General features: G+C 33.5%; 1 protein-coding gene across 50 annotated transcripts in view; it reads left to right on the top strand.

Moving 5' to 3' along the window:
- The window catches only part of CDC42BPA (CDC42 binding protein kinase alpha), a 320,030-nt gene that overhangs the window by 185,415 nt on the left and 119,182 nt on the right, over nucleotides 1-15,433 (top strand). For 33 of the 50 annotated variants that reach the window (XR_011996310.1, XR_011996309.1, XR_011996307.1 and 30 more), the window contains exons 12-14: nucleotides 1,899-2,032; nucleotides 10,761-11,003; nucleotides 11,252-11,362. Coding sequence is in view for 44 of the 50 variants with exons in the window: in XM_072732749.1 (XP_072588850.1) it covers nucleotides 1,899-2,032; nucleotides 10,761-11,003; nucleotides 11,252-11,362 (488 nt within the window). In the remaining 6 variants the exon portion in view is untranslated. The remainder of the gene's footprint in view (nucleotides 1-1,898; nucleotides 2,033-10,760; nucleotides 11,004-11,251; nucleotides 11,363-15,433) is intronic. The other 17 variants (XR_011996311.1, XR_011996312.1, XM_072732780.1 and 14 more) reach the window with 1 other exon arrangement.

Below are 15,433 nucleotides of genomic sequence, written 5' to 3'. Positions count from 1 at the left end.
GGAGAAAAAATGAGTGGGAAATATCAGAAAGGGAGATAGAACTCCTAACTCTGGGAAATGAACTAGGGGTGGTGGAAGGGGAGGTGGGCAGGGGGTGGGAGTGACTGGGTGACAGGCACTGAGGTGGGCACTTTATGGGATGAGCACTGGGTGTTATTCTATATGTTGGCAAATTGAACACCCATAAAAAATAAATTAAAAAAAAAAAAGAAAGGAGGTGGGCATTCTCAGAGAGAGAATGCCCTTAACCATAAAATGGGATTGAAGTTAGCCACATCACCTACTAAATTTTGACTCCAAATTGTTAGAAATAACAAATTGTTGAAATTAAGTTTTTACAGTGTTAAAAACTTCAAGAAAAATAGCACTTAAAATGTTTCGAAGAAGTTAGTATAGGCAGAAAAATTCCAACACGAAATGCCAAAATTTGAGAAAATGATAAAATAAAAACTTCTGAGTATGACTACATACCCTGTTATCTTTAAAAGTAAGCATCAATGATCTTTTAGTGAAACATTCTTCAAGTGAAACATTTATTAAGTTAGACCATTAAAATCATAGTTTTAAGACAAAATGAAAACTAGTTAAATGCAACTTTGCAGATATTTTTGAAAATTGTTAAAAAAAAACCAACTGTGGTATCCATAAATGTATCTAGACTTTCAAAATACCTACAATAAATAAGCTCTTACTAAATCTATGAGTTTAGGGCACTGAATATCAGTAAATTATTTTATTTAAGCAATGTAGCACCAGTTAGTATACGATACACTAATGCATGTTAGTGACTTTTTGACCACAGGACTTATCTATACACATGAAACGCTCTTTTCAGTAGGCCTAATGTATTACAATCACTACTTCATTTATTGAAAGCATTGAACTCAACAACGTGCAGTACTTTATGCATCTGTTCCCACACTTGAATATGTAAAACTTGGGGATCTTGTTAAATACAGATCAGATTCATTTAGGTCTGGGATGGGGCTTGGGATACTGCATTTCTAACAAGGTCCCAGAGGATGCTAATGCTACTTGTCTGGAAAGGACACTAAGAGTAACAAGGTTGTATAGAATAGAAAATACCGAGAACAAAAATTCACAAGGAATGTGTTTAGATTTCTCTGTTTTTATGAGCTTCAATTCTTTAATTTGCTAATTTACTTTTGATGCCAGGAATGTTTTGTATCAATTTATTAAATTTTATTTAAGCATGTGTTAAAATAGTAATTTTGTTTCATTTCCTAATAACTCTCCTGAAGTGATGATGTTAAGTGTCCTTTAATAACATTACTTTCCCAGTTAGGTTGATGCCAGAGTTCTGAGCTGTAGTCTTTGCTCTGATACCCATTTAGCAATGTGACCTCAGGCTAGATATTCCCTTTGTTGGGCTTCAGTGTCTTCTTCTAGATCAGAGGTTTTCAAATACTTGCTTTCACAAACCAGAGTTTGTTCTTCAGGTAACCACTAGTGAAACTGGGCTGGGGGTCTGCAACCAATAGAAGCACGGCCATCTTACAAGTAACCTGACATCAGCACACAAATGCTAATAACCTTCCTTAGAGGAAAACTGTTTTATTGTTTTTGTTAGTTTTAAGCTTTTAATTGTTTCTAAAGTTACTTTTTTTTGAAATATTATACTTCTTTTTCTAATAGAAATGTAAGGCACTTTTGCACACAAGTCTTACACATCTCCATAGTGGCACTAGCTACTCACCAGCCTTACGGTGAACTTGCTAAAAACATTTATGAGTCATAGTCATAGGGGTATGTGGTGTCCATAAGCCTAATACCAAATTCAAAATACTTTATTTTTTTTAATTTGGTTGTATAAAACCTTGGTTTCAAACATTTGTTTTTATACAAATAATAAAATAATTACTATCTTCTCTTTTTAGAATCAAGTCATTTGGAACAACAACTTGAAGAAGCCAACTCTGTGAGAAGAGAGTTAGATGATGCTTTTCGACAAATCAAGGCTTATGAAAAACAAATCAGAACACTTCAACAAGAAAGGGAAGAATTAAACAAGGTAAAAATATGTAGATAGATTGTTAAAGCTGCTTTTGGATTTTTTTTTTTTAACATTTTTATTTATTTATTCATGAGAGACACACAGTGAAAGAAGGAAACAAAGAGGCAGAGACACAGGCAGAGGGAGATGCAGGCTACATGCAGGGAGCCTGACGTGGGACTCGATCCTGGATCCCCAAGATCAGGCCCTGGGCTGACGGCAGCACTAAACCGCTGAGCCACCTGGGCTGCCCAATGCTTTTGGATTCTTAACCTTGTTTAATTGTATACTGAAAGCTTTCCTAGTGAATTACAACAAGTATATTCTGTCTGTAAAATATTGGTGTAAAAATTTAACAATTATTTTGGTGTATGTCATTTGATTAGTAGCTGGCAATGAAGAAACTTTTATATTCTCAAGATTTTAAAGTTTAGAATCATTTATTCTTTTTAAAAGTTAATAATTGAAGGACTTGATTAAAAGTAAATGTAATTGAAAAATATTAAAAAAGAATAAGCAAATAGTAAAATATTTTAGTGTCTATGGAAAAATAAATATAGGCATATTTTCATTGTGATTTTGATATGAACATTCTTTTTCTTTTTAAGATTTTATTTATTTATTCATGAGAGACACACACAGAGAGAGAAAGAGAGACAGACAGAAGGAGAAGCAGGCTCTGTGCAGGGAGCCTGATGCAGGACTTGATCCCAGGACTCCAGAATCACGCCCTGGGTCAAAGGCAGGTGCTAAACCACTGAGCCACCCAGGATCCCCTGATCTGAACATTCTTAAAAGATTATAACAAAATTTTCTTTAATGTTTTAATTATTTTTTGAAATGTCAATTTGTTTTTCAAATGATGGATAAACAGGCAAAAGTTATTTTCATAAAAACTGTATGTAACACTTAAACAGCATTGTAACATCAGCAAAATTTATTAATAGCCAAGACACTCTAACACATCCAGTAGGGAATGATATTCAAACACCAGAGAATACTTTACCTGAATCACTCAGTGTATGGACTTTGCCTTTCATTAACAAATTTAAAATGTTGGAATTAATACTAGCCAACACCAAAAAGAAATGATTGGTTTAGGGCGTAGTATAAATAGTATTCAATGATACAGAATATAATTGATAATATAAGGAATTTCTTTTGGGGAAAGATTTTAAAGTCTTGCTGCCAGTAAAGAAATGGAGGCAATTAAAAATAAAACAACATTTGCTGATGAAGATAATGAAAAAGACTAACAGAGAAAGCTATAACAGTTAAATTGAATTAGATTAGTATATTTTTACTTTTTTCTTAATACAGTTACAAGCAGTGTTGTGTACAGATCCATTTAAATTTAAAGTCAATTTAACAATATTTTGAATTCATAACATGTCTTATCTGTTCTAATAATGTGGTAATATTAGTACTAATTATTATGTATTTAAAGGTGGGATTATTCAGCCAAACTTAGTAAACATAAAAAGGATAAAATCTGATATTTAGATTTATAGTAATGAGTATCTTGCCAATTTTAATAAGTTTTAATATTAAAAATCCTTTTAGTATATTTTGAGAGGAGGGTAGTGCTGAAAGGTAACATTATATTGGTAACAAATCTTAAGTGATTTGCTTAATATCCTATAGGCAGCAGATACTCCTTTTAAGAGTTTTTTCATCTGATACATATAAAAGAACAAATGTAACATTATATGAGTTTTAATATAAATGCACACCTCTGAACCTACCATCTAATTTAAGGAAGAGAACATCACCAATTTTGTAGCATAGCCCCTGGACCATTGTTTTTTTTTTAATCCCTTTCTCCTTACTTCCCTGAAAATGGTAATCACTGTTCTGAATTTTATGTCAATCATTTCCTTATTGAAAAAAAATTTTTATTACGTACTAATATATCACTAATATATATAATAAAATAAACTTATATGGTGACAAATGGTAGCTACATTTCTCATTTCTCATGGTGAGCCCTGAGTAAGGTATAGAATTGTTGATGCTGTGTCATACACCTGAAACTACTATAACATTATGTGTTAATTATATTTCAGTAAAAATAAAAACACCAGTGACAAATATTAAAGATGAAATTATAATCTGATACATTATTTCTGGAAAGCTAATTTGCAAAAAGTATCTAAAACCTTATAAAATACTGAAATATTTGACATAGTAAACTCCCATTTGTCGAAATTTAATTTAAGAAGATAATCAGGGATGCCTGGGTGGCTCAGTGGTTGAGTGTTCTTCTGCCTTCGGTTTAGGGTGTGATCCCGGAGTCCCGGAATTGAGTCCCATATTGAGCTTCCTGGATGGAGCCTGCTTCTCCCTCTGCCTATGTCTCTGCCTCTCTCTCTGTGTCTCTCATGAATAAATAAATAAAATCTTTAAAAAAATAGATAATCAGACATTTAAACAAAGATTTACTCACAGAGAAATTTCTCACCACATTTATAAAAGAAAAATATTAGAAATAACTGAAATGCCCAACCAGTTCATATGATGAAATAGTGTATAGCCATTAAACTTGGTGGCTAAAGAATTTTTGATCCCATAGGAAATTAAATATATATGTATTAGTGTTGCTTGTTTCTGAGCTTTGTAAAATAGTATATGCAGCTTTTTGCTATTTGTCTATTTCACTTATATTTCTAAGAGCATTCATTTAGTTGCTATATAGTAAACCATTATGTGAACACTCCAGAAGTTAGTTATTCCATTTTTTTTTATATATAGACATCAAGGTTGCTTATACTTGACCACTACTATAAATGAATATTCATGAACAATATGCTGAAATGCATACACTTGCATATACAAACACTAGGAGAATAACTGGGTCATAAGTAATGCAAATATTCTATTTTTATGATAATGCCAAATCACTTTCCACTGATTATACTGATTTATACTCCCACTCCCACCACCTAGTGTATACTCAACAATACTTCATATTATTAGATGTATATTATTTTGGCCAACCTAGTTGAAATTGACATTTTGAGTCTAGAATTATGTGTTGTTATAAGTCACTTCTCTAACTACTAATGAGTTTGAGTCTCTTACATATATGCCTATCTATCGTTTATATTTCTTCTTTTGTGAAGTACCTCTCAATCCCCTTTGTATATTTTTCTCTTGGGTTGTCTTTTTCTTATTGGTTGGTTAAGAATTCTTGAAAATTTTATATTAATCTTTCGTCAGTTGTGTATGTTACAGATATTTCTCAGTGCTTGTCTTTTCACTTTCTTTAATGGGGTCTTTTGTATAACAGAAATTCTTAGTTTTAATGTAGTCAAATTTATCACTCTTTAAAGTTTTGCTGGCTTGTGTAAAAATCTGAGGTTAAAAGTGCTTACTTTCTTAAAAAAAAGTGCTCACTTTCTTTTTATTTTGAGGTTTTAAAGTTCGACCTTTCATATTTAAATTTTTAATACAGCAAAAATTTATTTTTTCATATCATGTGAGATAAGGATCTAATTTCAGTTTTTTCTGTGTAGCTAACCAGTTGCTCATTTACTAAATAGTCTCTCTTTCCCACAGTGATGTGTGATGTCACTTCTGTCATGTGTTACACTTCCATTTATGAATGAGTCTATATCTCATTCCTTAAAAACTGTGATGGGATTTTGATGAAAGTTGCATTAAATCTGTAGAGTAATTTCAAGATAACTGACATCATTATAGCATTGAGTCTTTAAGTTCTTAGAATTCATATATATTAATATCATTCCAAACTCACACAAAGATTTCAAGAGCAGAGTGTAGTATTGTGATATACATAGAGCAGAAATAACCACATCCTTCCTATGTATGCTAATTCTTACCTCTGGGGCAGTGCAATGAGAGCTACATAGACGAAACCCTACATGTATGGAATCTCTTGTGGATGTGAGGAACCCTGAAAAAGTGAGTCTAGAGCTTTCCTAAAAAGGAGAATGGCGGATGCTTCCTATTCCCCTCCTCCTTGCCAATTCCACCCACCCTTCTGAGAGTCTCCTTAGAAATGTAAAGAGAAGGATCGGAAGTGGACTCTTTAGAATATAAATGAATCACTCCAGTGGAAAGATAAGCCCAGAGTCTCAAGCTCTATAAAGGGGATCACTCCCTGATCCAGGCTCCTCTCTCTCTCCCTACCCCTGTCGAAGTGTAAGCACATATTTCCAGCAGTTACATTGCTGTGGAGTTGCTTATTCTTAATTAGTCCTAAACTACAAGGCTTGCTGTGAGCCCAGGTCCCAAGTTTCAGTAAAATTTGTTTACGAAGGCCTATTTGTAGAAAAACATAAAAATATTTTCTCTAGAGCCCCACAGTCTTTCTATCCAGAAACATGGTGTATTCTCCATATACCAAAAACATTTTAAAATGTTTTTCCATAAAATTTTATGCATGTCTTATTTCTCTTTCTTTAAATTTATTATTCTATTTTTTCATATTTTAAATGGTATCTTTAAAATTATATTTTGCTCCGGCAACATGGCTAAATTCTTATTAATTGTACTAATATTTGAGATTCTTTATGGTTCTCTGAAAATAATGACAGTTTTGTTTCTTCCTTTGGTTTTATGACCTTTCTTTCTTTCCTTGTCTTACTATACTAGCTAGAACCCACAGTACAGTGTTGAATAGAACTCGTGATAGCAGGCTTCCCTGTCTTATTCCTGATTTCAAAGAAAATGCCTTTACTGTTTCACCACTAATGTTTTATGTAAGTTTTTGGTAAATATTTTTTATCAGGTTAAGAAAGTTCTCTTCTTATTTTGCTAATCATTTTTATCAAGAATGAGTATTGTACTTAATAAATTCACTTTTCTGTACACTGTTGCAGCTAATTTCTAGGAATTTGTTAATATCTATTGATGTATTTATATAATTGTCCTTTAATAACTTGGTTTGGTAAATTGCATTGATGGATTTTTTCTTTCTTTCTTTTTTTTTTTTTTTTTAAAGATTTTATTTATTTATTTGAGAGAGTGACAGAGCAAGCATTAACGGGGCGGGGGGGGGGGGGCGGTAGGGAGAGGGAGAAGCAGACTCCCCTCTGAGCAGGGAGCTGATGCAGGGCTTGATCCCAGGACCCTGGGATCATGACCTGAGCTGAAGGCAGATGCTTAACCACTTGAGCCACCCAGGTGCCCCGATGGACTTTTTCTAATATTAGACATTTTTGCATTTCTGGGTTAAACCTAAATAATGTGTATTATCTCCTAAATAATAACATGCTAGTTATGAAACAATGAAATAGCATTGTTACTGGAGTGCTTTACATGTATTAGATCACTTAATCTTTATAGGAGCCTTGTGATTTAGGTGGTATTATTCTATTCTCATTTTATAAATGATGAGACCAAGCACAGAGAAGTCAAGTACGCTTGCTCAACTTCATAGAGCTAGAAAGTGGTGGAGCTGGAATTTCAACACAAGGAGTCAAGGTCCAGAGTTCATGCTTATCAACTTATATGTCACTGGAGTTGATTTGCTTATGTCTTTTTTTGGTTGGATTTTTTGTTTTCCTCAGTAAGATTGGCTTGTCATTTTTTTCTATTCTGATGTTTTTATGATATTAAGGTTACACTGGTCTCATAGAATGAGTTGGGTAGAATTGCCTCTTTTTCTCTTCTTTATAAATTATTGTATAAGAGGAGTTTTTATTCCTTGAAACACTGAAGGAATCACTTGTGAAACCACCTGAGTTCGGAAATTCCCTCCCACAGAGTGGATAGGGAATGTTTGTTAACTATTGATTTAGGTACTTTAATTATTAAAGGACTGTTTAGCCTTCTATTTCTTGGTGAAACAATTTTGATAAATTGTATTTTTATAGGGATTCATTAATTTCAAAAATTAGCAAATTTACTAGCATAAGTGTTTCATTGTATTTTTTGTTCGCTTTTTTGATCTCTTCTGGATTTGTAGTTACAACCTTTTTTCTTTCTTAATATTTCTTTTTGCATTTATTCTTCTCTCCTTGATCTCACTAGATACTTTCCTGTTTTATTTTCCTATTTATTATTTTTCTCAAAGAACCAACTTTTGCCTTTGTTGATGTTCATTATCCTAACATTTCTGTTTCATTAGTTTATGTCCTGATTTTTATTATCTTCTCATATTGGCAGAAGTATTAATGTGTTTTCTCTCTCTTTTTATGTGGAATTTCATTGAATTAAAACCTTTTATTTTTTTTACCTTTTATTTTTTTAGTTTCAATATAAGTATTTAGCTATAAATCTTCTAGGTAAACCTTTTATTGCATCTTCAAGTTATAATATATGTACTCAATATTTTTATTTTTTTTGTTATTTTTCACCTTTTTTTAAGTGCTAAATATTTTAACACTCTTTATGACTTTTCTCCTTGACCAGTGAGTTGTTGTGGAATTTATTAGCTTTTTTATTTTTGATTTCTGTTTTAATGATGATATTAAAGAACTTGATTTTTAATATCTGTTCTTTGAAATCTGCTGAGACTTGTTTCACAGCTGAGACAGACTGTTCCATTTTTTACCTTTTATTTATTTTTATTATTATTATTTTTTAAGATTTTATTTTTAAGTAATCTCTACACCCAACATGAGACTTGAACTTACAACCCTGAGATCAGGAGTCACACCACCAACTGAACAAGCCAGGTGCCAACCATTTTTAAATGTTCACTGTATACTTGAGAAGAATGTATGTTTCCAATATTGGATGCAAGCTTCTACATATGAAGCTTAATCATCTTTTGATCATATTCACTATGTTTTAACTGCTTTGTTTATTAATGATCGTCAAATTGAAATTTCTCTTTATGATCATGTGTTTACCAATTTTTCAATGATCTTGGAATTTCTTTGTAATCTATTTTGAGTGTACCTTGTGGAATACATAAAAGTTTAGAATAGCATTTCTTTCTAGTGTTGAATTTTATCATTGCGTAGGACATTCTCCTTAATGCTTTTTTAAATTAACGTCTAGATATTATTTTGTAATTTATTATAACAGCCTTCACTCTTTCTTATTTATTTTGACTACTAATGTATGTAGATATCTTTCTACCAACTTACTTTCTGCTTTATACTTGTCATGCTTTTTCTGTGCCTATCTTTGCTTCCTTTCTCGCCTTTTAAAAATTGTGGTAAAATATCTATTTTATAAAATCTGTGCTAACCATTTTTAAAATGTACAATTAGGTAGTGTACAGTACATTCACATTGTTGTGCAACCAATCTCCAAAATTGTTTTCATCTTGCAAAATTTTTTCTTGAATTTTAATTGAAATGTGTGTTTTTGTTCCCACTTTACTTGCTACTTGTAACAGTTTCTAGTAGTTGGTCTTGAATTTTATCATGCATATTTAACAAAGTCTAAATTTACTATCTTAAGCCACACCTCCCAATCAATTTAGGGACCTTTAACTCTGTTACCTCATCCCAACTTCAGTGTGGTTTTTCACTAATATTTTACTTGTATCATTTTTTCTGCTGTCCAAATGAGACATTTTTATAATACAGTCTCATACACGTTTGTTTACATGCACATTTATGTTTACCAGTTTCTTAGTCCTCCATTTCTCTGCCATTTGCTTTTAAAATTATTTTTCCTTTTCCTGAAGTAAATCTTTAGAGGTTCCTAATTAGCGGAGATCTGATCGTGATAGGCTCTGTCAGTTTTTGTTTATATGAATCTAATTATTTTAGCCTCATACTTGAAAGGGATTTTTCTGGATATACAAGTTTAATTATTTTCTTACCTCATTAGAAACATTTTCCTCTGTGTTTCTATTGTTACTTCTTAGTCTATCTGTTTTTGTTTTTAAGGATGGAGAATAGGTGATTTGTCTTTTTTTCATTGATTTAAGGACATTTATTTTTATTTGGTGCTATACAATATATTTTTTTAATTTCTGGATTTCAGCTTTAACATTTTTTTCTTGCTTTATAAATGTAGCGCTTACTGCATTGATGGACTCAAGTCTTTAATTTAAACACTTCCATTTTTTCATTTCTAAATGTTCTGCACAGTTGTTTTATAAATCTGCCTGGTCGTTTTTAGTAGTCTTTTGTCATTTTCCTATTTTTATTATTTATTTTTACTTCCTCAGATGTTTCATACATGCCAATTTTAGGTTAATATTTGATCATTCTAATGTCCAAATATCATTGGAGTTTGTTTTTATTGTTTCTGTTCTTTGCTATGGTTGTTTGTTCTTTGGGTGTTTAGGAAATCTATGGTGAAGTCATATTTTCGTGCTCGTAAAAATCCTACATTTTGTTGAGGCTCTCTCCTCAAAAACGGTTTGCATTTCCTTTTGCCAGAAGGCAGACTAGAGTGCTTTCACTCCCAAGTTTCTCACTTTGATCTGGGAGTTTATTTAGCCTTTCCTCCTTGCTTCTGGCCTAAACCTCCACATAAGAGCATTCCTTGTTTTTTATCATTTGTAATGATTACATTTCACAAAATCTTTATTTTAACCATCCTATTTGGTATTCCTATACTCTTTATTTATTTGTGGAAACTAAGGTACTGGAATTAAATCAACTCTTCATCACAGCATGGTAGCATCAGAAATTGAGAATATGAACAGATCACCTTGGTTTTAATATCTTTTCAGAAGTAGTGAATTTCTTTTAATTTTGTCCTGAGATGAATAATTTTGGCTCTTCTTGACTTCATGATAGCTACTTTGATGGCCAAAATTGGTCCCTAGCTTGCAGAATTGGTAACTTATATTCTTTTTACAAAACTGTAGGAACTAGTCCAGGCTAGTGAGCGATTAAAAAACCAGTCCAAAGAGCTGAAAGACGCACACTGTCAAAGGAAACTGGCCATGCAGGAATTCATGGAGATCAATGAGCGGCTAACAGAATTGCACACCCAAAAACAGAAACTTGCTCGCCATGTCCGAGATAAGGAAGAAGAGGTGGACCTGGTGATGCAAAAAGTTGAAAGCTTAAGGCAAGAACTGCGCAGAACAGAGAGAGCCAAAAAAGAGGTTAGTAGTCAGGCAGATTTTCTAGTGCTCACGGGGTAGTGATTAAAGCTGCTTTTTCCAGATGAGTGAAATCATGTCTCATTCTTTAATTGTTGAAAACTGTTTTTTTTTAGTTTAGTAGTTTTATTTAATATGATATCAACATTTGAGTTATCTTCTTGTTACAAGGTAAATTCCCATGGGGAAAAGCATTTTATTGGAAAAACAATTATAACCATGACATCTGCTTTTTTCATTTTATTTTAAAGCTGGAAGTTCATACAGAAGCTGTGGCTGCTGAAGCATCTAAAGATAGGAAACTGCGTGAACAGAGTGAGCATTATTCTAAGCAACTGGAAAATGAATTGGAGGGTCTAAAGGTAGGGTTTGATTTCATATTTGTGAAGTTGAATTAATTTTCTTCTTTTTAGGTTTAACAGAAGTGTTAGTTTATGTACTTTCTTTGATGTGGAGTGAAAACTGGCTATCCTTCAAACCTAGTATTCTTAATTCTCTTTCTTACTAGTAGGAAGCTAATGTAGACTTCCTCATCATTCTGGAAGGAAAGGGAAGATTAAGTTTAGTGGGGAGAAGAAATCTATCAGGAAAGAGTTCAAATATTTAGGAAGGGCTGCACAGCTGGACAAGATGTATCAGTCATCTGCATGGGAGACATAGTTAGGTACCCAGACCCTCTATCTTATAAATGGCATAGGAGAGGCTCAGGGGTAGCTCCACAGATACTTAGGTTGGAATGGGATGATAATGGACCTGGGCTAACCATCTGAGCAGAAGTGTTAGCAAGGGTAATCCTTGTACCAGCTGTAGTTGGACTGCTTGATTTTAACCCCTAGCCTCATGAATTACTAGCCATGTAATGCTGAACAAAACATTTAACCTTTTTGGACTTAATTTTTCTATCTGTAAAACCCTATCTCAATGGTTTTATGTAAGGAGTATATGCATACATTTTTAAAGTGCTTAGCAACTCTTAGCTGTGATAATGCGTCTGTCAAAGTGAGAGAATTGGGATTAAATTGATGTCCTATTTCTGTAACACTAAATTATAATCTGAATCTGATGCCTCTTTTTCTTCACTCTGATCTTAGCAAAACCATTTCCTTGCACTGCAAGGAAAAAATAGATGAATCTATTATAGACGGAAATGTCAACACCCCTGTTTCAGAAGTGAATGAATTCAGGAGGCGTAAAACCAGTTAGGACATAGATGAGCTCAACATCATCAGTCACATGGATATAAGACATATCTACGGACTACTTCATATAACAGCAGAATATGCATTCTTCTCAACCTCACATGGAACATCTACCAAACTAGAACACATATTCTGGTCCATAAAACAAACCGTAACAAATCCCTATGAGAGTAGGAAACCTACCGTGGCAGCTCTCAGGCCACAGTGGAATTAAATTAGATGTCAACACCAGTAATACAGATGGAAAAATTCCAAAATATTTCTAAGTAACACATGTCAAAGAAAATACCTTGAGAAATTTTTAAATATTTTGAACTAAATAGAAATGAAAACAAATTTAACTTACCAAAATTTGTGGGATATAAGTGAAAGCACTATTTAGGGGCAGCTTATGGCATTGAATGCATATATAAGAAAGAAATATCTAAAACTAGTCATCTTAGCTTTCACTTTAGATACTAGAAAGAAAAGAACAAATTAAATCTGAAGTAAACAAGAAAAGAAATAAAACTAGAGCCAAAATTGATTAAATTGAAAACAGGAAATCAATAGAAAAAAATCAATGAAATCAAAGCTTATTCTTTGAAAAGATAGTAAAATCAGGAAGTCTTTTGGCAGGCTCATTAAGAAAAAGATCCCTTTTATCTATTTTTGAGAGTAGTTATATTAACAAGCCTTGAAGCATTAAACTGTTCTTACATTCTGGGAATCAATTGCTCATATAATAATACAATTTCAATACAGCAATGAATTAGAATTGCTTACATTTTATTAAGAAGTTTTATTAAATTTATACTGAGATGAGGTTGTGGTTCTATTATTTGTATGCTCTCTTGGTCAGGTTTTGTTTCAGGGTTATGTTAACTTTATATAAAGTGAAGCTTTCCCTTTCCTTTGTTATACTGTAGCTTTATTACTGCTTTATTTACTTTTATTTTTATTTTTTATTTTTATTTTTTTTATTGAAGTTCAATTTGCCAATATACACTATATAATACCCAGTGCTCACCCCATCAAGTGCCCTTCTCAGTGCCTGTCACCAAGTTACCTCATCCCCACCCACTTCCCCTTCCACAACCCTTTGTTTGTTTCCCAGGGTTAGGGGTCTCTTATGGTTTGTCTCCCTCTCTAATTTTTCCCACTCATTTTCCCTCCTTTTTCTTATACTCCCTTTCACTATTTCTTATATTCCCCATATGAATGAAACCATATGAGATTTTCCTTCTCAAATTGACTTACTTCACTCAGCATAATACCCTCGAGTTCCATCCACATTGAAGCAAATGGTGGATGTTTGTGTTTTCTAATGCCTGAGTAATATTCCATTGTATACATAGACCACATCTTCTTTATCCATTCATCTTTCGATGGACACAGAGGCTCCTTCCACAGTTTGGCTACTGTGGACATTGCTGCTATGAACATTGGGGTGCAGGTGTCCTAAAATTTCACTACATCTGTATCCTTGGGGTAAGTAAGTAGTGAAATTGCTGGGTCGTAGGGTAGCTCTCTTTTTAACTCTTTGAAGAACTTTCACAGTTTTCCAGAGTGGCTATACCAGTTTGTATTCCCACCAACAGTACAAGAGGGTTCCCCTTTCTCCACATCCTCTCCAACATTTGTTGTTTCCTGTTTTGTTAATTTTCGCCATTCTCACTGGTGTGAGGTGGTATCTCATTGTGGTTTTGACTTGCATTTCCCTGATGGCAAGTGATGCGGAGCATTTTCTCATGTGCCTTTTGGCCATGTATATGTCTTCTTTGGTGAAATTTCTGTTCATGTCTTTTGCCTATTTTTTTTTTTAATTTTATTTTTTTATTTATTTATGATAGTCACACAGAAAGAGAGAGAGAGAGGCAGAGACACAGGCAGAGGGAGAAACAGGCTCCATGCACCGGGAGCCCGACGTGGGATTCGATCCCGGGTCTCCAGGATCGCGCCCTGGGCCAAAGGCAGGCGCAAAACCGCTGCGCCACCCAGGGATCCCCTCTTTTGCCTATTTATGATTGGATTGTTTGTTTCTTTGCTGTTGAGTCTAATAAGTTCTTAGTAGATCTTGGATACTAGCCCTTTATCTGATACATCATTTGCAAATATCTTCTCCCATTCTGTAGGTTGTCTTTTAGTTTTGTTGACTGTTGCTTTTGCTGTGCAGAAGCTTTTTATCTTGACTAAGTTCCAATAGTTCATTTTTGCTTTTGTTTCCTTTGCCTTCATAGATGTACCTTTCAAGAAGTTACTGTAGTCAAGTTCAAAAAGGATGTTGCCTGTGTTCTCTAGGATTTTGATTCATTTTTGTCTCACATTCAGATCTTTCATCCGTTTTGAGTTTATCTTTGTATGGTGTAAGAGAATGATCTAGTTTCATTCTTCTGCATGTGACTGTCCAATTTTCCCAACACCATTTATTGAATAGACTGTCCTTTTTCCAGAAGTAGATATCCTTTCTTGCTTTGTCGAATATTAGTTGACCATAGAGTTGAGGACCCGTTTCTGGGTTCTCTATTCTGTTCCATTAATCTTTGTGTCTGTGTTTGTGTCAGTACCACACTGTCTTGATGACCACAGCTTTGTAATACAGCTTGAAATCCGGCATTGTAATGCCCCTGGCATTGATTTTCTTTTTCAATATTCCCTTGGCTATTTGGGATTTTTTATGGTTCCACACAAATCTTGAGATTATTTGTTCCAACTCTGTGAAGAAAGTCCATGGTATTTTGATAGGGATTGCATTAAATGTGTACATTGCCCTAGATGGCACAGACATTTTCCCAATATTTATTCTTTTAATCCATGAGCATGGAACGTTTTTCCATCTCTGTGTCTTCCTCAATTTCTTTCAGAAGTGTTCTGTAGTTTTTAGGGTATAGATCCTTTAACTCTTTGGTTAGGTTTATTCCTAGGTATCTTATGGTTTTGGGTGCAATTGTAAATGGGACTGACTCCTTAATTTCTCTTTCTTCAGTCTCATTGTCACTGTATAGAAATGCCACTGATTTATGGACATTGATTTTGTATCTTGCCACATTGCTGAATTGCTGTATGAGTTCTAGCAATCTTGGAGTGGAGTTTTTTAGGTTTTCTATACAGTATCATGTCAGATGAGAAGAGGGAGAGTTTGACTTCTTCTTTGCCAATTTGATTGCCTTTTGTTTCTTTTTATTGTCTGATTGCTGAGGCTAGGACTTCTAGTACTATGTTTACTAACAGTGGCGAGAGTGGACATCCCTGTCA

This window comes from Vulpes vulpes, chromosome 13 (assembly GCF_048418805.1).
Source record: "Vulpes vulpes isolate BD-2025 chromosome 13, VulVul3, whole genome shotgun sequence".
Taxonomy (NCBI): Eukaryota; Metazoa; Chordata; class Mammalia; order Carnivora; family Canidae; genus Vulpes; species Vulpes vulpes.
This window is presented reverse-complemented; position numbering and strand designations above follow the sequence as displayed.